Source organism: Glycine soja, chromosome 20, assembly GCF_004193775.1.
Source record: "Glycine soja cultivar W05 chromosome 20, ASM419377v2, whole genome shotgun sequence".
In the NCBI taxonomy this organism is placed as follows: Eukaryota; Viridiplantae; Streptophyta; class Magnoliopsida; order Fabales; family Fabaceae; genus Glycine; species Glycine soja.
In genome coordinates this window covers 25,742,329-25,764,486 of record NC_041021.1, presented here as the reverse complement: position 1 = coordinate 25,764,486, position 22,158 = coordinate 25,742,329, and the positions used below count along the sequence as shown (strand labels likewise).

The 22,158-nt window shown below is 31.0% G+C and overlaps 2 protein-coding genes and 1 pseudogene across 2 annotated transcripts; 1 reads left to right on the top strand and 2 right to left on the bottom strand.

Moving 5' to 3' along the window:
• The first annotated feature begins 486 nt into the window (after positions 1–486).
• LOC114402735 (probable E3 ubiquitin-protein ligase RHA4A) lies at positions 487–2,937 on the top strand. Its single transcript, XM_028365399.1, has 4 exons — positions 487–568; positions 679–967; positions 1,165–1,250; positions 2,282–2,937. Exons 2-4 carry the CDS (start codon positions 734–736, stop codon positions 2,595–2,597), a joined length of 636 nt encoding a protein of 211 aa, XP_028221200.1. The 5' UTR covers positions 487–568; positions 679–733; the 3' UTR covers positions 2,598–2,937.
• A 3,746-nt stretch (positions 2,938–6,683) lies between these two features.
• LOC114401929 (triacylglycerol lipase 2-like) lies at positions 6,684–16,230 on the bottom strand. Its single transcript, XM_028364503.1, has 13 exons — positions 16,177–16,230; positions 15,254–15,440; positions 14,097–14,143; positions 13,871–13,958; positions 9,317–9,480; positions 8,721–8,828; positions 8,460–8,600; positions 8,234–8,344; positions 7,719–7,862; positions 7,584–7,627; positions 7,421–7,503; positions 7,222–7,305; positions 6,684–7,089 (listed from the first exon to the last, which is right to left on the bottom strand). Exons 1-13 carry the CDS (start codon positions 16,228–16,230, stop codon positions 6,770–6,772), a joined length of 1,575 nt encoding a protein of 524 aa, XP_028220304.1. The 3' UTR covers positions 6,684–6,769.
• Positions 16,231–16,593: 363 nt separating this feature from the next.
• LOC114401928 lies at positions 16,594–17,328 on the bottom strand (annotated as a pseudogene).
• Positions 17,329–22,158: the final 4,830 nt, after the last annotated feature.

The window sequence follows — 22,158 nt, the reverse complement described above, 5'->3', positions numbered from 1 at the left end:
TAGTAATGACACAGAAAGAATGCGATCGACATCAGATGTTTGGACCCATGCGGATATATACATTGAAGGCCACTGGGCTTAATTAAGATCCTTGGCGTGAGGCTATACCTTAGTGGAGGGTCATGGGCTTGTCCCATCATTTGAAAAAAAAAATAGAAATAAAAGATAGAATATGTACCTCTGCCACTATCAATTTATATCATCATTATAATCATATACACGTATGCTGATTAATTGATATTATACCGCTTCTAATTTATCACTAATAAGTTAAATATATATATATATATATATATATATATATATATATATATATATATTTCTTTTTTTTTTCCTGAAAACAAGGTATTTTAATAGTAGAAAGTCATAAAATTACGGTGATATATATATATATATATATATATATATATATATATATATATATATATATATATATATATATATATATATATATATCTTTATTTACGCCAGTTTCAACGACAAATTTTTCTTCGTCAAATAAAGAAACTCACCAAAGAAACGCAATTCTCTCGGAATAGCAAATCACACCCGACCAATATATATCTTGGTAAGTGATCAACTGAAGATATTCTTATTCAACACAAACAAGTGTAGAAGAAGTTTTTCATTTTACTCCTTTTGTACTTAAAATGAAATTGTATCATATACATATTGCAGTACTGGCAAAGAAGTTTATGAATGCTAGGAGGCACTACTACTGCACAGATTAATCATGAGTCTTCCACAAACTGCAACTAGCCCTCCTCCACATCTGTATCCACAGGAACTTCAGCTTAAGCTTTACCAAGCCTTCATATTCTCAATTCCAATACTCTTCTCCATCATTCTCTTCCTCTTGTTTTACTTGTTCTACCTTAAGAGAAGGGCTTCCTCTCTATCTTCCTCTTCTCACTTGCTTCCAAGGACCATTGCCAATCCACCAACCACCACTCCGTATCATTCCTCAGTAAGTAATTAACAAACACTATCTTAATTATTCTTATCTTAATTATCCTCTCTCTAATGCCAAACATATATGGGGAAATTAAATTAAATATATTTACATGTGTTTTTTCTTGCTTCTTGCACTTCACCATTCTTTAATTATATATGATCAATTAAACTAATAATCTCATATTGGACTCTCTCTTGCCAAATCTACAGCCTTGTCGTTTGGATCTGACCCTCCAATTCCTGGATAAACTTCCAAGAATTTTATTTGATGAGGATTTGCTGGCAAGGGATTCACTGTAAGTAAATATTTTTTTTCCTTTTTTTTTTTTGTATTTTCACCTGTACTGTTTGTTGCTATTCATATCTTTCTTTTTCGATTCTGTTTTTATGCTCTCTCTCTTGGTCATCAGTTTAATATGCTTTGATCTTTATCCATTATGCCAAGGTGTTCTACAGTATGCAATTTGGATGTATGTTGTTTCATATTATAATTTCACCTAGCTCTCAGCATCATGTCTATTATGTGATGGCTAAAATTATTCTCGTCGAATGTGGTTCTTGGAAAGCTGAAAAAATGGTCAGCAGAATGTTCAATTCACAGATTAGTTAGAATATTTAATGGCATCCACTATTTTCATGAAAAGTAGGTACATGTAAAGAAAGTAAAAAATGATAAGCAGAATATTTGAAAAACGGTTTTCCTTTTTCCTTTTCTTCTGGCACCAGCTGAGAAAATAACTTGTCATATATGAAGGTGTCTAATGTCTTCACACTCAGCTAGAATTAATAAAGTCATAAATAAAGGATAAAATATGTAAGTTTATAAAGTTGTGCATGTTTTTCAACTTCAGGCTGTAATTAAGGAGGGATTATATATATATATATATATATATATATATATATATTATAAAATTTAGGAATTAATTTTTACGATATCAAGATACTAAAAATAAGATTCAACAACAAAAGTATAGAAATTAAAAATATATTATTTTATCTTTAAAAAAATTAAATTGAGAAATTCTACACGTGTAACCTCAAGTGTATGGTAACAAGTAACAACCAAAATCTCAACGATAGGTACTGCTTATATCTTTTGTCTGGAAATTTTCAGTAGACAAAGTGCTGGATAGCACTTTGGAATTAAGCTGTGTCTTGGATTCCATGTGCTGGTCCCCTCTTTTTCCATGTCTCAACGTTTGATTTGATTTAATATAATACAGTTATGCCCATCAACATTTAAAAAAAAAAGTTCATTGGTCTAATTTTAAGTAAATAAAGCTGTGACATCTATATATATGTTGGTGACAAATTAAATTTGAAACAGATGTTGTGTTTGTCTGGGGGAATTTGAGCTGAAGGAAGAGGTGCTACAGATACCCTATTGCAAGCACGTGTTCCACTTCGAATGCATACATCACTGGCTGCAATCAAACTCCACTTGTCCACTTTGTAGATGTTCCATCATCCCCACTACCAAGTTCCTCAACCCAGCACCCCCTATTAATATTATATCATCAGACCCACCCCAGCATGGTGCTATCATTTCGGACTCCCCATTACAATTGCCACCTCAGCCACAAGACCATCAAGAAGAAGTTGTTGGTGCTTCCTCAAATGCTGCTAATTTGTCAAGGGAATGATACACATTAATTAATTAGCTTGATTGAAATAATGGTCATTAATTAATTTGAAGAGAGTATTCAGCTACACATCAAGATTATGGAGTAGTTGTCTACATTTTATGATATGAAATTTTGGTTTTGCCCTTTTATTTCTACTTTAGAATATTCAGCAAGTTTGTCGAATGTACTATAACACAGCTTCGATCTCTTGTCAATTGTCATGACCTTTCTGGATTGGCTATTCAATAACCCCAATTGCAACAACTTGTGATTTTTCTTTTGCAAGATAAGGGAAAGTGTAAAAGTACATTGAGATTAGCTAGCGATAAAAAGGCATCAAGTGTATCATTCAGTACTCTACGCTGTTCTTTATTTTATACTAATGTGAACAAAAAAATAAAAATGATGGCTTTAGAAAAGATAGCAGTTATTTATGTTGTTACTTTACTGAATCCTAGGTTATTGCCATAATGAATATAAATAAGATTTTCAGGCCTAAAGTCCTTGAGCTCCGAACCTTAGCTTATCAGAAGGGAAAAGGCTCATGTGCAAATAGTACTTAGTACAAATGAAAATCATGTTAGTCCGGGAAGGAATGAATGACTGTCAAAGATTTGCCACGAATTTACCATGGCGAAATCAATGATAAACATTTTGAACAAATTAATTATCAACTCCGTCCAAATAGGTTCTGCGAAGGTGAAGAGCTTTTACTTTTGGACTTTTAATATAGGTTATTTTAGACATTTAATATCGATTTTGAACCCATGTTAAAATCATTTACGTTAAAAGTATCAATGTTAACATCGGTTATAAAATACGGATATTAACATACATTACACAACATTTATTTTTAAAAAAACTGATGTCATATAATACAAAATCGACTGTTGTTAGGTGTATCACACTATCGATTTTAGAAAAATCAATGTTATTGTAAGTGCACCACAATATCAATTTTTGAAAAATCGATATTAACATGAGTTTGTTAACATCGATTTTTTCAAAAATCGATATTATCGAATTCATGTTATTTGCAAATATGTCACTGCGTTTTTGTTAATTTCGATTTTTTTCAAAAACCAATATTAACGTAACGATGTTAAAATTAATCTTTCTAGTAATGTTAGAAAAAGAAAAGGTGAAAAGAGTCCCTACAATTAAGTAATAATAAACATACACACTCATTATAAACCGTACTTAATCTTATATAATCCATTTGATAACACTTAATGTTACTACAAGATTACATGAATGGTTGACACCTTATATTTTTACTCTCACTTTTTATCCTAAAAAAGGTCACTTTTCCTATACTATCCTCACATCTCTTTTATACAAAAAAGAAAATACTATTTAAATTTTCTTTCAATATTTTTTATTATAAAAGAAGGGGTGATCGAAGAATAAGACCCAATAAAGAAATGTGAAAGAGACATTTTTTTTTTCTGAAGTTATTTAGATTATATATGAATATAGTTCTAGGCTTAGAATTTAGATCTTTCTTTTCCAATTAAAAAATATTAATAATTATATTCATGTCCCATCAAGTATTATATTTAATATTTTTTTTTTAATTTTTGATCATAAATCACATGTGTCTTTTAATATATTGGGTCATGATTAATTTCATTTATAATGTATAGCTATCCAAAAAAAATTCACACATAACAAGAATCAAACAAAGATTTTTCCCTTAAATATATCATTCTTTTTAAAATGCAAATATAATAAAATCTTACATAATTATTGTCTATCCTAAGATTTATATTTAATATATCTATGCATAAAAAATCATATTTATATATTTATTTGTATTTATTTATCTTTTCCCTCAATCTACATGTACCTCGGAATGGGGTGTATGTAATTAACTAGTCAAAAAGATATCAGGGTCACATTGTCTCTGTCAATCACCTAATTTTGTGGGGATCCCTAAGCACATGAAAAACTAAATGATTTCATTTGCATGCAGGAAACACGGTTTTTTCTTCATCATTCTACCACTTTTGAAGCCTTCCCAACACACAAAAGACGAACAAAGGCCCTAATAAGGAAGGATATGGATCTTTATCTCCTACATTTAATTTTTTAAATGCACAAATTACAAACTTTCAAAATATTATTTTTTATTAAAATAAATAATAAAATTTTCTATAAAATATTACTCACCATTGATCATTTAGTAGGGGTGAGAATAGGTTAGGTCGGCTTATAGGGGCCTACATAAAACCTGACATGAATTAGTCTATTTAATTAAAAGGTTAGACTCAGACTTTTTCAAAAACTTATTAAATTAAATAGACCAGACTTAAGCTTATTAAAAAACCTTATAAGCCTGATAGGCCGACCTATATATATATATATATATATCTTTGGCAAAGATATTAGAGAATATGAAATGATATAGATTACCCTTTCAGATAGTCTCAGAATCAGGTTTTTAGAGAGAGAAGCTCTGCCTAGGGAAAAACTCTTTGTAAGTTTTTCTTTCGGTTTCAATAAATTTCAAGTTCTGTTTTTCATATCTCCCTTCTCCCCTCACCGATCCTGTGCGGCTCTGCCGCCGCTTCGGTTTCTTTGTTTTCAAAAACCTGGGTTTGTAAGCCGTTTCGGTGTGCCCTTGATATCTGTTTTACAGTTTATATTTCGCTTTCATTTATCATAGTGCATTCTTACTTCCTATCTGTATTATTTTTTGGATACAAATATATAATATTATTTTTTGGATACAATTAATTTTTGTTGAAACTATCAGACTTTGATTACACATTACTGCTCCATAACTTCTATTCCTATAATCAAGGACTTTAATTACAATTTAGGTGTGAGTCATGTGCCATTTTATTTCCTCATTATTTTGATTGATTTTTTTTTTAACTTTTCTATTACGTTCCTACTCCATGAAATATTAAATATTTATTATGAAGAAGACTTTTAAAAAGGCTATCAGGCCAGTCCAGACTTTTAAAAAGGTCAGGTCGAATCAAAATAAAAGTCTTTGATAGGATATAGGTCAGACTCAGGCCTCAAAGATTCATCGTAGACTAAGCTCAGGCCTTTCAAAGCCTGGACTGACCTAACCTATTTCCACCTCATTGGATGGAAAATGAATTGGATCTTGCGCGGTTCAGTCTTGAATGAAGAATGGGTCTAAAACCTTGTAAAAGATACAATTTCCATTATAGATCAAAGATATCCAACTGATGAAGGAAAACGTATATGGCCAAGGAGACAAACAAAATTCCAGAGAATCCAAGGTGTTAATAATAAACAAACTTACGCTATGTTTAATTTTCTTTTTGGGCGATTAAAATTCAGTTTGAAGAGTATATTATCTTATAGAAGTTCGACGTAACTATTATTAGAGTATTTCAATACTAGGGAATTCTATATTGAGAATTTTAATCTTATTGATATATAAAAGATTAATGAAAATATATAACCTCTATTATGTTTCGAGACTTATCGAACTTATTTTTATCATATATTCTTATGTACATTTAATGATCACATAATATACTTTAAAAGACTTTATTTCTGTTCTATTGAATTGAGATAAAAAAAAATGGCCTTGGTAAAGATGCTTATTAAGATACAATAGAATTCTATTAGTTAAACTTTTTTTCCCTTAATAGAAGGAATGTGAGGAGAGGTAAGATGATGAATTTTCAAAGGAGGAACATTAAACACTTATTTGGTTCACAATGAAAAGGGGAAAATGAAGAAAACAATTTTATTCTTTTAGTTTTTTAACCAATAATTTTACCAAGATACTTATTAATATTTGTCATTTTTATATGACGTAGTTATTTGCTTTTCCCATAAAGGATGCAAGGAAATATTTTTTTGGAGGAGTATTTTTTCTTCACAAATCAAAGGGTACGGTATTTTCCATTTTCTTAAAATGGGATGGGAAAGGCTCAAATATTGATTATCCTTAATGGTGGAATGGATAAAACTCCTCAAAGTCATTATTTACTTTTTCTAGTCTTCATATATACTAACTATACTAGAACACCACCACACCTGCGTGCATGCATTAGAAACTTCGTCCTTGTTTCACTTAACAGAGAGGGAGAGGAATGTATTAGTGTCTTGAAATATGTAAAATATTCTATTGAGCCAACTTGATGAACAAAAATATTTACAATATCTGAAGTACAATTTATAATAGCTTCATTGTAAAATCAATTAACATTAAAGAAAGATATCATAGGATCATAAATCATTTGTTTAGCATTGACAGCCCTAACAAAATCAAGGTGAGCATAATCTTCCTTGAACAGTACCACGAGCTTGTTCCTATCATGATCTTTGAGGTCATTGATCAAAACCTGCACATCCTTTACATCAGATAGATAGTCTTGCCCTCCATAGCTGAGAAAAAGAGGGAATTCATTTGGAATTGCCGTCATGTCATAAAGAGGAGGAACTGGTTGTCCATAGTGCTGCATATTTTGTCCTTGGCCACAATAATCATACTTTGCTATTTTTCCTGTTCTGATCACTACTCAAAATCCACAGGAAGAAATATCAACAAAGAGTTATGTACCAAATCAGAAATGCATAAAACTAATGTTTCAAAATCAAATGACATTTGGTCACACACAGCAAAAATGTTTCCTACTAGTAGACTTACTTTGAGATAGATGGATCAAATTCTTAGTTGCTGTTGGCTCAATAGAGCTATCTGTGCTGGATGAATTTAGGCAGCAGTTTGGACCTAAAGTTTGAGGGTAAGCAGTACCAAAATAATGTCAATATCTGCATGAACCAGTATAGTGTATACATGGAGTGAAAACTTTAATTCCTGGTCATGCCAGTAGCATTTATAGCACCTGTGACAAGTGACACTAGGTTTGAGCAGTTCAATTTTAGTTTATTGCAGATGTATTCCACAAATTTTGATGCAGCACCACCCCTGCTCATTAGGAAAAATTGATACTCTTAACACATTGCAGAAGAGATAATAAATTTCAAAGGTTAAAGTTTTTCTGTTACCCGTTTGGATTGAATTCACGGATTCCTAACCAGTACAAGTCCTGCTATATTAAACAAAAGGAAAATATTTTCATCAATTCAAATTGTATTCAATAGATATTTTAATGCTCAGCTACATTATCTTCTCTCTCTTACATTAGCTATAAATGTGTCTGCAGCAAGTTTTGTTGGTATTGATGGAATCTGATTCATATAAGCAATTGGGCAAAGTAATGAAGCTGATCTCAACATGCTCAGCACTTGCCCTTGAGAGAAAGCAGCTAAAGCCATTAAAGTTCCCTGAAATGTCAGATTACTGTTAAATACACGCACCAGAAATCTAAAAGGTTTAACCACATTTTTAGTCGCTTTAGTTTTTCTCAATTCTGGTTTTAATCCTCATACTTTAGGAGTTTTAATTTTGAGTCCCTATAATTTCAAAATCACTAGGATTTGGTCTTAGCCTTCCTGTGTTCATTTTGGTCTTGGTCCCTATACCAAAGAACTAATTCTTTGTGGCTTTGAAACTATAGGCACTCAACCAAACCTTTACAGTGTAAGAACTAAAACTATAATATTAAAAAATATTATTGGAACTAAAAACATATTTAACATGACATAAGAGAATCTAAAAACACAAACATAATGAAATTAACTAATTAAGAACTCACCAAGGAATGACTTGCATGGTGTATTCTCTGACCAGTATAGTTGTACACATATTGGACAAAAGCAGGAAGATCATTACTAGCCAACTCATCCCATGACCAATCCCAATAAGCCTACATATAAATTATGAATAAAACCATTATCCATTAGAGTAGAGCTATATATCAACTTGTTCACTCAAATCGAAGTCTGAAAACTGAAATGCATGTATCTCATAAGGAAAAGAACCGTGTCATTAGGAATAAGCGATGTGTGCCCGCTGCTGTATTTTGTCCCACGAACATTGGCAAGCCACACATCATACCCGTTGTCTGCTAAGATAAATCCCAATGATTCATCTGGAGAATTTACCAGCCATGTTGAAGCATCCTGAAACCATACAACACAAGTTAATTATTCACACTTGTGCCTTTACATTTTCTAAAATCACACAGGAGAGAAACATGTTTTCTTTTCTTATGTATCTGTCTTTCCATTTACACAACTTACACTAAAGATACCATGTTGTAATAGCACGGGCGGCTTGTCAGCTTTCTCACCGGACCGCCCAGCTGGCATCCTCTGCAAGCTCAGGATGTAGCCATCCTCTGTGGTAACCTGACTCCAACAAAAACAATAATTTGCTAAAAATTGCATAATCAATGGCAAGTGGATGCAAGTCATGGAAAAGAATAATACTCCCTCCATTCCTATTTAAAAGACCCAAGTTTAAAATGATGATGGTTCCTTTTTATAGGACTCAATTTATAACTTTTCTTGCATTAATTATTTTTTGATTAAAAATATCTTTATTAAAAGAAAAAAGAGAATGTATTGACAAAACATTATAAGAGAAAAATATTAATGACAATAATAGTTTTTAAAAAAGTTATAAATTTAAGATAAATTTATTATTATCAACCAAATTATCTACTTTTTTTAATCTTGACAAATTGAATAATTAAATCTTATATCAAGGGAGTATAAATCAGTTGGTTGAGTAGGATATGTGAGTATTGTAAACTCCATGATATTGGGTTCAATTCCTTCGGATAAAAATAATAATTGAGTCTCATATATATCAATAAAAGGAGTAATGTATGTACCTGATGTTCTTCACATGAGTAACCTTGTGTCTCTACCAGTGTTTTGCAGATACCATCAATATCATTAATATCTGGAAAGGATGTTAGCCATTCATTGTTAAGGTGAAGTGTTTTCCTCCCTTGAGCTGCTGTTATGCAAAGCAAGACTATGGAAAACAGGCTAACTGCAGTGTTGAACATTAGCAATGTGTATGTGTTACCCTTATCTGCTGACATTTTTATAACATTTTGTAGTGCATTGACAAAGTCCAAGAGGCTAGTGCATAACATGAATTTTTTACGGTCGTGTTACAACATATTTTGATTAATCATTGTTAACTTAATGTTCAAACCAAGGCATTGGTACGAATATGGGTTAATTATTACGTTATTCATATAGCAATTAATATGTATTTTGTATGACATGACGTAACTGATAGGTTCCCCTTATTTTTTTGGCTTACAGTTACATTACTGATAGTAGGAGATTAATTTCTTTCTAGATGTAAAAATCATCGAAATGAAATTTTTTCTTTTCAACAAAGTTTTCTCTTTACACATAGTTATAAATCAAACCAACATGCCTAAAGAACCCTGCTATCTACCGACTGTATTGGACTTTACTAGTAGTTCCTATATATGTGTGTGTTTCTTTCTTAAATGATTCGATACATTTTTAGGTTTGACCTTTGATTAAGTAACGTTACCTGTATTAGGACAATTGAAGAATCATAGGAGACAGGTCAAAATAGCAGACTTCAGCGCGGATAGAACTAAACTTTTTTGGCTAACGTAATTGTGTCCCAAACAGAAAGTCTCCTAAACTCTTACGATGAGGTGAGAGTGAAACTTTAACCATATTTAATGATGGTGGATTCATATTTCGTCGTATTAATGAATGAAAGGATTATGTGAAAATAATCAATGGAGATATACAGCAAAAGGTTTTGTTTCTTATTAACAGACTTTTGCTCGGGCACACTCTTATCTCTTATTTCTTATTATTAAAGCTAATAAGTTCTACAGAGAAAATTGTCCTTTTTTAATCCTGCTAAAAAATTTACTTAAATCACATAAAATATTGATTTTATTATTAAAGCGATCTATATTGATTATGCCTAATTGATATTATATAAAAACACATGCTAATTGCATCATTAATCTCTTATTGTTAAATCAAATAAGTTCTTCTTCGCTTTAATAATAAGAGATAAGAGATAGAATATTAAATGCTAAAATTTTAAATTAAGAAAAATAAATTGAATGTTCTAGTATTTAGTATTAATAGAGTTTTTTTTAAAGGATTAGTAGAATTTGTCAAAAAAAAAAAGATTAATAGAATTATATAACATATAGTATTAGATACAACATATTTAATTTGGTCGATCAATTCAACTTATTTATATAGAGTTTAAAATTAAGAATAATAAATAAAAATAAAATGAACGTTCTAATCATTAATATACTTTAATTTACTGTACCTAGAAAGAAAAAGACTGTTATTTCATTATTGTTCGCTAATTAATTTCGTCATGGACAATTATTAATGCATAAATTATGTGAATATTTAGACGGGATTGCATGTGCAAAAGAAGCAGGAAAATTTCTTTATAAAACTTATTCGCTTAATATTCTAATATTTAGTATTAATAGAGTTTTTTAAAGGATTAATAGAATTATATAACATATAGTATTAGATATAACATATTTAATCTGGTCAACCAATCCAGCTTATTTATATAGAGTTTAAAATTAAGAATAATAAATAACCTTAGCGTTCTAATCATTAATATACTTTAATTTATTGTACCTAAAAAGAAAAGAATGGTTATTTCATTATTAATCAATTCCGTCAATCAAGGACAAATATTAATGCATAAATTATGTAAATATTTGGGCGGGATTTCATGCAAAAGAAGCGAGAAAATTTCTTTGCCGAACTTCTTCGATCTAATAATAAGAGATAATTGGTGAGAATCGTAAAATCAATCAAGAATGCAGAGTAATTATTATTATTAGCTTAGTGTTTTGCGTATTAAACAGACATTAAATTTACATTTTATAAAAGAATAATTTTTATATTATTTTTAAATTTATTAATTATTTAGTTTAAATTTTAATAAATATATGTTAATAAATATGTCTATAAATATTTAAATATATTTGTATATACACACATGCTCCATGAGATTGTTGCTATGGGTGATGTTGTCTTAGGTAGGGTTTACTTTCGTTTAGTATTGTCTTGTATGTTTTCTTTTTACGTTATCTTATAAAAGTAATATTTGTCCACGTGATAAAACCTTGTTTTTTTAATAAATTTTAAAATTAATTAAATATGTAAAATCTATCATATTTATGAAAATATTATAAGTAATAAGATCAATTTGTTAGAAATAGTGATAAAATTAATAGAATTTGAATATATTATAGTTATGAAGTAGTTTAATTAATTTTTTATTTGATTTAAATATTAATAACATAACCAATCATTTACAAAATGATTCAAATCAATTTTTATTTAATTTTTTAAAATAACATATTAATTAGTTGTTAAGATTTTAAAAATATATTTTCAGAAGAAAAATTATCAAATTAGAAATTTTTTTATTTAATATAATAAAAAAATATTTTTAAAGAAGAGTTATTGACGCTTTATTTGAGATAATAAAAATAAAAATAAATTATTTAATTACAATATAATTTTTTATTTAATTTACCTTTTTAAGTTTTTTGCGTCATCTAAAAATGTTTAAACTGTAAAAAAAAAAGTTATCAAGTAAACTTTAAATATATATAGTTATATTAAAAATTATAAAAAATAATATAATCTTACATTATAAACCTCTTCATATGGGATTAGTATTATATATAATACATATTTATCATAAATATTATTAAATTATGATAGTAATAATAATTAATTAAAAAATTCCATAATTATAAAAAAATCCATGGTTATATTTCTATAAATTAAAATTAGTATTTTTTTGTGAAATTGATAATTGTATACTAATAAAATTGACTAGGAATATAGATTAATGCATTTAATAAGAATTGATTACATTCATACATTTAATAAGAAAGTATTGTATTTAATAAAATAATAAATATCACCTGATATCACCCCTTAAAAATCAAACATATATATATATATATATATATTAATGCATTTAATAACAATTAATTGTATTTAATAAGAATTAATTGCATTTAATAAAAGAAGAAATAAAATATGTGACTATCACGTCTCCCTATAAAACAAAATCATATATATATATATATTATGTGTAGGTAGAATCTCTCTTTTACTCTTGGTGATATTTTATATGTTTTTTTATACTTAAAATGATGTAAAAATTCTTTATCAACTATTAAAATGACTATAATGATTTTTTTAATACCAAAATTAGAATCTTTACCAATTTCACGTAAATCTGTATTAAGTTCACATTAAGTATTGATTGACATTGACCAGGGGTGATATATTGATTGGCGTTGAATTAATATTGATTTAGGTTGAAGACATTTTTATATCCATTGATTGAATTTTCTCATTAATAATTAATAATATTTGAAATAAATTGAATTGATATCAATCAATAATTTAAATTACTTTATTCAAATAAATTAGCATTAAATATTGAAGAATCTAAATCTGACCACACTACTAAAAAAAAGGCCTTTTACATCGATTTTTATGGTCTTTCTACATCGGTTATGACGCGTGGTAGTATCCTAGTGTCGTTGAATAACAACATCGGTTGAAGGACCATCTTTGAAGGACATTGGTATGAAGACGGGCATGGTGTTAGACCTGTCTTAGAATGAGAATTGTTCTACATCGGTTGTGTAGGTACAACCGATGTAGAATGTGAGTTTTCTACATCGGTTCTGAGGGTGAAACCGATGTAGAATGAATAATGTTTCTATATCGATTATCGGTCAACCGATGTAGAATGGGGAGGAATGATATTGTTTTTACATCGGTTATCAGTCAACCGATGTAGAATGAGACTTATTTTTATTATTTTCACGAAATTTATAAACCCAGGTCAAATTTCAGCTATCAAATTAGTTAATGAATAAGTACAAGAAGCTACGTTGCTTATATGTAATACAATACAAATATAATGAATAAATACAAGAGGCTATATGTAATACAATACAAATATAACGAAATTTAATAAAATATTTTCAATACAATAGCTGCAATCAGTGACTAATTAAGTAACATTACTATGTCATTATCTAAAATGAATAAATAGAAGTTTGAATGCAGTACAATAACCCTGGGATAAAGGGGGAAATATATATTCTAATTGATGGAATTCCATGCAAAGCATTAAAAAACTAAATACGAATAACAATTCCCTGATGTCAAATTAAGAAGTCTCAGTACATGAAGACAAGTCAGGAACACAAATTTTCAAGTTACAATGTACACAAGAAGGATTTCTAATGCCTCAAGCAAGAATTTGCCTCACACCCAAAGGGAGTGAGGAAACCTCATAAGATCCAAAAAAATATAATAAGGAGTTAGAGTAACTCATTATAATTTTAAGCTGAACTTACATTCTTCTCCACTCGTATTTACTTGCACCAAAACCTTCAGAGGATTTCTTCCAAGGGTTGATACCATATGGTCAAGATGATTTGCTATCTGCAGTTCCAGAGGTACAAGAACACTTTAAGGTTTGTCAAATAGCTAATGGTATTCGTTAGAAAATTAGCTGTAACGAAATTACAATTTGAAATTTTAACAAGTTATTCACAAGTAACAATGATTCTATATGTCTACCTTCTGATTGTCCACACTCTCAACCATGGCCAGATTTAGAACTCCACCTGCATAAAGTATGCAAGGTTAAGATTCACTTGATACAAGGCTACCGAAGAAAGGAACAACTATACAAGCTCAAACAAACATAATACAAGTATAGCAATATTTTCAACAAGTACAGAGCCAATTGAAATGATGTCCAAAACTTTGCACCCAGCTCAGATAACAAAATTAAACTGGTAACAGTACTCAAAATTGAACTGGTAACAAAATTGATAGTGTAAATTTTTTACATTGACAGAGCATATAAATCAAGCTATAGGCATGCCCCAACTATATGTTTAGTCAATACCTAATAGGACACTATATATCCTTGTGGAGTGTTGAGTACTACTATCAATATCTTCCATGGGAGTAAAGACTTTTAAAATTTGCAGGGAAAGGAAAATACAAAAACTTAAGTTCAATTTTTTATTTAATTAATTAAATAATAGAAATGCATAGTTTTTCATATATATTTTCTATTTTTCTTTTTATCCAAATATATATGTTGTGTTTAGAATAATGGAGAGAAAATAATGAAGAAAATAAAGATTTAAAATTTGAAATGAGGAAAACAAACAAAAAAAAGTTTGAATTTTTATTTTCTCTTCAACCAATGAAAAAATATATATATAATTATCTGTACTTTTCTTTCCTCTTGATGTTGTTTACCCTCTTCCAAGTTCCAAATTAACATACAAATAATGTTATATATATATATATATATATATGGGAGCTTGAAACTAGCTAGCTACCTGGGTGCCACGGGTTACGGAAACATTCCCTAAACCGAAAACAGAAAATAAAACATCTTCAGAAATTACGCAATTATTAAACATAAATTAATATATTTGCTAAAAATTACAATTGTGAAACAAGGACTTAGCAATATGAATTTTTATATCTATCACTTATTCATTCCCAATAAAATTTTAAATAAGATATGCAGAACTTATGTACAAAATTATTTCAAAACAAATGTGTTTCATGTAGCTGAACTGTTGTACATGCATTTTATAAATTGTTGAAGCAAGAACATGCCTTTAAAATGAAAACTTATAAAGTAAGGAACTTTGCGATGTGAACACTCAATGTGCTGGTGTTAGTAGGTCTTAATCAAAACTTTCAGTTACTTATGAAAGAGAAGCAATGAGCAGAAATAAACCTGATATTGTTGTCACGGTTTGGCAAGAATCCTCCCAGGATATTAATGGCAAGTACACGTAAGCCACCATTATCTTCAATGCTCATTATTGTTTGAACACATTCATATAAAATGGCATTCCCTGCAACTTTATTTGACTCAGTCTTCGTAGCCACCTAAAACAGGCAGCAAGTGTAAAAACTATCAATCTTAAATTTTAGAAGAAATGGCCACCAACAATAAGCAAAAGTAGATTAAAATTCATTACCCACATAACAGATTTGGTAAACAGCAAACAAAATCTAAGAATATTGAAATGAATGATCTAACTCTTGATTACTGCAACAAGTGGTTAACACAATTTATTAAAAAACTTAGCATGGCCAGTTACTTACAATACAAGACCCCTCTTGGGCTCTCCTGATTACACATATCCAAGAAAAAAACAGAGATTTTTAAAAAATCTTCAACTTTAAGTATATTCCACAAAGTAATCATACATTAGTGCAAAACCAAACTGACCAACCTTGCATTACATAAACACTTAATAAAACATCTTCTGACCAAGGCCACCCAAACACACCAACATCCAAAATCACAATTTAAATTCGTTCAAATATGTTTGAACAGGGTTTACTAAAAGAAAAAATATATATAGTAAAGCCACCAAGCTTTAAGGGCAGAGGTCGTGTCACTAGGAAGTTTCCCAACTCATCTCTTGCGTAAAATTTCCTCTCTTATGTCGACAATTTTCTCTTTATAACCCTACATAATATTTTTTTTTAAAAAAAGACATTGAGGTCAATCACGAGGGAAGAGATTCAAAATGATGGGACTCGAACGCAGACTTTTAAAAGCTATTAACATTTAATCCCTTACCTGTTTCAGTTCTTGCTTTACTTCATGTCATACACGTTCCATGAGGGACCTCTCATTCTCTGTGGGAATAAGAGAACCGAATCCCATGCTATCAGAACCATCCAAAGCATGTCTCAAACCAGATTCCTCTTATTGCAAATCGATCAATTGAATCAACCAAGCTTCAAAACTAAAGTTACAATGAGAATAATAGCAAAAATAGTTAATACAATTGGTGAAATTGAAAATATCTCGAAGAAACTTATTAATAATAAGCAAGGATTAGTACGTTTAATCAAGGCATGGAAATGGAATAGAAGAAAGAAACTAGCGTGGTAGCGAGAAAGGAGTGAGGAACTTGGACTGAGAAGTAAATAGTGAGAGGGGATGAGAACAAATAATAATTACACAAAAATGTTTCGCATGCGTGAGTGAAAAACCACCCATGCCACTTCATTATTGTTTCCAATATCAGGTCAGTGTAGCACATCCCCCACATATCATTCCCTATCACACACATAAACAAAACTAAATTATTATTTTACTAAAAATAAAAATAATAACAAAAAAATCTACTCAGAGTGAAGAAGAGTTTACACCGAAACATCGAGAATGATAACATCAGGCGAAAGTCCAAAAAGCTCTTGAGCCACGTCTCCTACCAGTTTGAGATTAGCATCTCCAGACTCACTGCCAGAACCGCCACCGTCGCCGGTTCCAGCGTCGCCATTTCCACCGCCAGCAGGAGAAGCAAACGAAACCGCGGAGCTCGCAACGCGGCGTTCGCAGGGGCAGTCCACGAAAGGATCGAAGCGAGGACGGCAATGACACGGAGCCGAAAGAGCACGAAATGCGCCAGCAGTTGCTGCTATTAAAGAAAGTAACAAGACATTTTAGGTTGAGGCGGAGCAAGGCATACACAGACGTTCTCTGCCAGAGAGAGAAAGCGACAAAGACATACACAAGGCAACAATGAGAGAGGGAAAATGAAGGGTCAGTGGAGAAGATAAGATAAGAGAGAGAGAGAAAATGAAGGGCGAGTGTGTAAAGACGTGTCTATACAAAGAGAGAGAAAAAAATGAAAAGTCAGTCTATACAAAGACGTGCTATAGAAAACCATCGTGGTCTGCTTACAAACCAAACAAAGGAGGTTTTTCTCACCGCCTTTTGTAACGTGCTTATCGAGGCCGGTTTCACAATAACCATGGTTAAGATGTCAAAAAGTTCGTATAAATTTCAAAAATGCCACTACGAAATTTACTACATCACCTTTTTAATAACCGATGTAGATTTGACGATGTTAATTCTTGTTTTTGTAGTAGTGCCAAGATGATGAGGTAGATTTTGATAATCCTGAAACAAGTCTATCATGAATTCCTTTTAAAATCATTCATTTTTTCAAAAGCTTACAAAAATTATAAAAAAATTTCAAAAAACTTTCCAAAGATCATAAAAAACTTGAAAAGGCCTTTCATGATAAAGCAGTAATTTATATGGACGAGTCCAATCAAGTTTGTGATGCTTGTGAAATTCTTAAGATAAAATAGACCATGCTTTGTCTTGAGCTTTTGGAAAACTTTCAGGAGTTGAAAAACAAACTGAAAGCTTTGCAAAAAGATCTAAAAAAGCATAATGAACTTCATGACCATCAAAAGGAAGAATGGTATGATAAATGGAGAGAGTGCTCACAAGCACACAAAGATTATGATGACTTTGTTAAGTAAAAAGACATTTATGTCTTAAAGATGAACCAAGACTCCTAATTATTTTGATTAGATGCAAATAAATACAAATAGTAGAAGTTGTGTCTAATATGCTATTAGATCATGATTTGTATCTGTGCGTTTGTATTTTCAGACGATGTATCAAAAACATTTAAGACATTCATTTAATACTTTGTGTCTCAGATTCTTTCATGCAGAAAACATTCTCACAGGATCTGTCAATGTCCTATAAAGAATAAATGGAGTCTACAGTCTAAAAGACACTAATCCTCATCAAAAGACACGCTCTGTTGTTGTAGATCTTATTTGATGAAAGAAGTAACTTTTCTGTTGGAGTACAAGACACACTAGCCTATTAGCATGGACTTTGCATGAAGATGAGATGCACATTTAATGCAAGCATTAAATGCTCCAATGGGCTCAAGACTTCAAACTATAGAATTTGAAGAAAATAGACACAGATAATCTATGTGACCTTATTCTTTCATTTTTTCTTGTAAAGCTATCTATAAATTTTTTTGTAGAGATGCTAAGCTCTCAAAACACTTTGTATACCTTGAGAGAAAAGACTAAAATTGTTTAGTGATATATTTGTCTATAAGAGGATCACATATTAAGTTAGTGTGCAATCTTCCAACAAATCTTGTTGATTTGTTTAGAACTAGTAGCAGTTTGGTAAGACAAAAAATATTGGGTTTTAAGTCAAGCTTCGGGGTAGAGCTTGCAAGTGTAAGAACCAGAAGTGGCAGTGAACAATACTTGTAATTTTGATAAGTTAGTGGAAATTTGGTGGTTGCTTAGAACTAAATGTAGTCTTAGGTTTGAAATGAACCAATATAATTCTTTGTGTGCTTCTTTATATTTCTTGAACAGACAAAGGGTTTTCATTTGTTTTTAGATCTTATGTCCTTTTTTTTTTGCAATTTTTTTTCTCATCATTTGATAAAGTTTGAATCAAAAACTTTCTAAGTTATTTTAGGTTTATCTGCATTAGACGATAAATGTGTTTTCAATCTTAGAAAAAATTTTAAAAACACAATTCAACCCCCCTTCTTATGTTATTTGCTTCTATGAACTTGAAATTGAACCCCTTCTTATGTTATTTGCTTCTATGAACTTGAAATTGAAGAACGAGGTTTTAGAAGGTTAACCTCAGGATGTGGTAAAACTTCATGAGAAAATTGACTCTCTAAAGATAACATTGGCCAAATTTGTTGGAGGGACAAAAGTTCTTGATTTGATATTGATGTATTGTAGATAAAGACAAATCTGGTATGTATATAGTCAGGATGAGGAAACAATTGTTTGTTACTTTTGTGGCAAGGTTGGTCACATGACTTCAAAATGCTGGGATTTACCCATGAAGGGAAATTCATTGCATTTAGAACTAACAAGATAGGACCCAAAAAGATATGGGTACCTAAGTGTTGAATCCACATTCCTGGTTTAAATTATGACAAGCCATTCATAATTCAAATTTAAAGGATGATGGAATTAAGTGATGACTAACATTTTGCTTAAAAGTGTTTCAGTGTTTATTACTTTGAGAAGAAGAGATGTCTTTCATTTTGAGGTACTTAGAATGGTGCTTATAAAGGTTGTAACATCTCATTTTTCATAAACTAATTTAAAAAGGATTGTTATTTGTAAATAAATAGAGTTTTAGAAAAAATGATGAGGTTTTTATAATTAAATAAATAAGGAGAAATAACTTTATTAATTAAAATAATGATTTGAGAGAAAATAAAAAGGATATTTTATTTATTCATTTGATAGGGAATAAAATAGAGTTTGTTTTTATAAAATAATAAAAATAAATAACTAGAGTAAATAATAGGTTGTGAGTAGCCTAACTATAAATAGAGAAATGTTAGGTCATTTTTTAGACTGACGATAACTTCTCAGGCTCTTCCTCTCAATTTCGTTTTCCCTTCTCTTCCTCTCAAAACCCTCTCTTTTCCCGCACACCACCAAACCTATCCCATAAAAAATGACGATCTCGGACTCATTCACTGTTGGATCACCGTGAAATTTAAGCACTAGGTTTGGAACTCATTTCCAAACTTTCTCACCATTAGGAATTACGAAAACATGTCGAAGCTAAGAGAAATATCCTTTGCATAGTAGCTTTTTCTTTTCCCGCAGAAATTCAAAATTGTCTCAGTAAAACTACGATCCCAGAATCGTTAATCGTTAAATTGTTGTGAAATTTTGATATGTGGTTTGCGCTCAATTCTGCACACCTTCATCGTTGGGATTTGCGAGATAATATTCATGGAGAGAGAAAATGGAATCGCATAAAGACAATACAAATGGAGGCTTTAATCCCTTCTCCTTCTCTCTAACATTTGAGAATCCTCTTAAAGCAATTAGAGGAAAAACTTGAGGAATCTCAAGAAATTTTTAGAGATGCCGCTATCGCTGTTGGAACATATGTGAGCCTGCTTAGAGGTAAGGGATGAATTTATCGCAATTGGGGGTTAGAATGAACATGTGTAGGGATCCTTAGAGGATTAAATTAGGGTTTATTTTGGGATGTTTATTGAATTATAATTTTTCCTTTACGATTATAAATACAATACTGTTATGTTTTACGTACCAATTGATGTTCTGATGAGAATTGATTGATAAACTTGAGTGCTCTTGATGTTTTTATATTTTGACCTATGATTTTGATATAATTGTGTGAAATTATTTGAGGGGTTTTACTCCCCATGTTATGATAAACCTTTTGTATAAATTGTTATATTGAGATTTATGAAATGGTGATTCAAATTGTGAATATGCGATAAATTGAACCTGTGATGAATGGTGAAATACATGTGAGCTATGAATTGTGCAATCACATAATTGTAAGACCCTTTAAGGGCGGCGAGTATTGTGATGGGGTCCACTGTGGTAACCCGATGAGTTAAAATTATTTTGAAAACAATTGAGTAGTTGTGTGTATTGCATAGTTCATAGGTAAAGTGTATATGATTCATGGGGTGTGATAACATGATACTTTGTAATTATACCATCGTGATTGAGACTAAATATATGTGATAAATTGAGTATGTATTAACTCGTAATATATGTGTGCATTGAGATGTCGTGTGCATTGAGTTGTGAGCTATGAATTGTACAATCACACGACTATAAGACCTTTCAAGGGCGACGAGTTAATGCTAAGACCCTTTAAGGGCGATGAGTTAATGCGCGATGAGTATTGTGATGGGAACCACTATGGGACCCGACGAGTATAATCACAAGCGCGACAAGATAAAATATTTTGATAACAATTGAGGTGTCGTGTGTTTTGTACAGTTCATAGATAGATGATGCAATCCTACCCCGCAAGGGCATTGGATAGAAGACTCCAAGTAGAATGGGCCAAAGATGCAAGAGAAGGCCCTAGGGTTCTTATGAGCCTTAGGGTAGATTTCGGGCCCATGGGCTAAGTACGAGCCCACTTATCTTTGTACATATTAGAATAAGGTTTCATTAATTTTGGGTCTTGTATTTTGGGCTCCATAATGTAGGTAGGGTACCCTAGAAATATAGGATTTTTCAGCCCTTGTATTTTAGGGCACCTAGACTAGTTTTTGTATTAGGGGTAATTTTGTAATTTCACATGCACTAAGTGGATATTTGATGTGTGTGGTTGGAAATAAATTTAATTGAATTGGTAGAAGCCCAATCCTATTAAATTTTAGAGGGGGAGGTGAGCATTTGCTTACTACACCCCATTGCCACATCATATAGTCACACTTTGTGCATGTCCTTCATGCTTTTCATGCCTCATGACACCTAAGCACACTTAGTGGAGAATCTTAGAATTGATCTTGGATTAGTGGGCTGAACCATAACTAAAATTCACTAATCATAATTAGTGAAATTTTGGCTCCAAAGTTTGGCTCCACAAATTCAATTTCAAATTCAAGTGAAATTTGAATTTCCCTCCAATTTTGTGTGACACTTAGGCTATAAATAGAGGTCATGTGTGTGCATTTTTTTGAACTTTGATCATTTGAATATTAACTTCAGATTTCAGAGCTCTTTTTGAGCACAAAATTTCGTGCTCTTCTCTCCCTCTCCCTTCATTCATCTCCTTCTTCCTCCAAGCTCTTATTCATGGCCTCCTATGGTGGTGAGCTTCTTCTAGACTCATCTTCTCCTTGAAGTGGCGTCTCCTCTCTCTCTTCCTTCTCCATTCCGCTGCCATTTATCTTCCAAGAAGAAAAGGAATCCATTGATGAAGAAGATCCTAGGCCTACAAGCTCCAATGGAGCTTGCATCATGTGGTATCAAGAGCATCTTCATCTAGGTGATG

What these genes read in the sequence shown, in the direction of transcription:
- LOC114402735 (XM_028365399.1), top strand. Translation starts at nt 734, where the DNA reads ATGAGTCTTCCACAAACTGCAACTAGCCCTCCTCCACATCTGTATCCA. An exon ending in CCACTCCGTATCATTCCTCA is followed by an intron (nt 968 to 1,164) that starts GTAAGTAATTAA and finishes CCAAATCTACAG; the next exon opens with CCTTGTCGTTTGGATCTGAC. An exon ending in TTGCTGGCAAGGGATTCACT is followed by an intron (nt 1,251 to 2,281) that starts GTAAGTAAATAT and finishes AATTTGAAACAG; the next exon opens with ATGTTGTGTTTGTCTGGGGG.
- LOC114401929 (XM_028364503.1), bottom strand. Translation starts at nt 16,230, where the DNA reads ATGGGATTCGGTTCTCTTATTCCCACAGAGAATGAGAGGTCCCTCATG. An exon ending in TCATTGCTTCTCTTTCATAA is followed by an intron (nt 14,144 to 15,253) that starts GTAACTGAAAGT and finishes TACTTTATGCAG; the next exon opens with GTGGAGTTCTAAATCTGGCC. An exon ending in TTTGATCCATCTATCTCAAA is followed by an intron (nt 7,090 to 7,221) that starts GTAAGTCTACTA and finishes GATTTTGAGTAG; the next exon opens with TGATCAGAACAGGAAAAATA.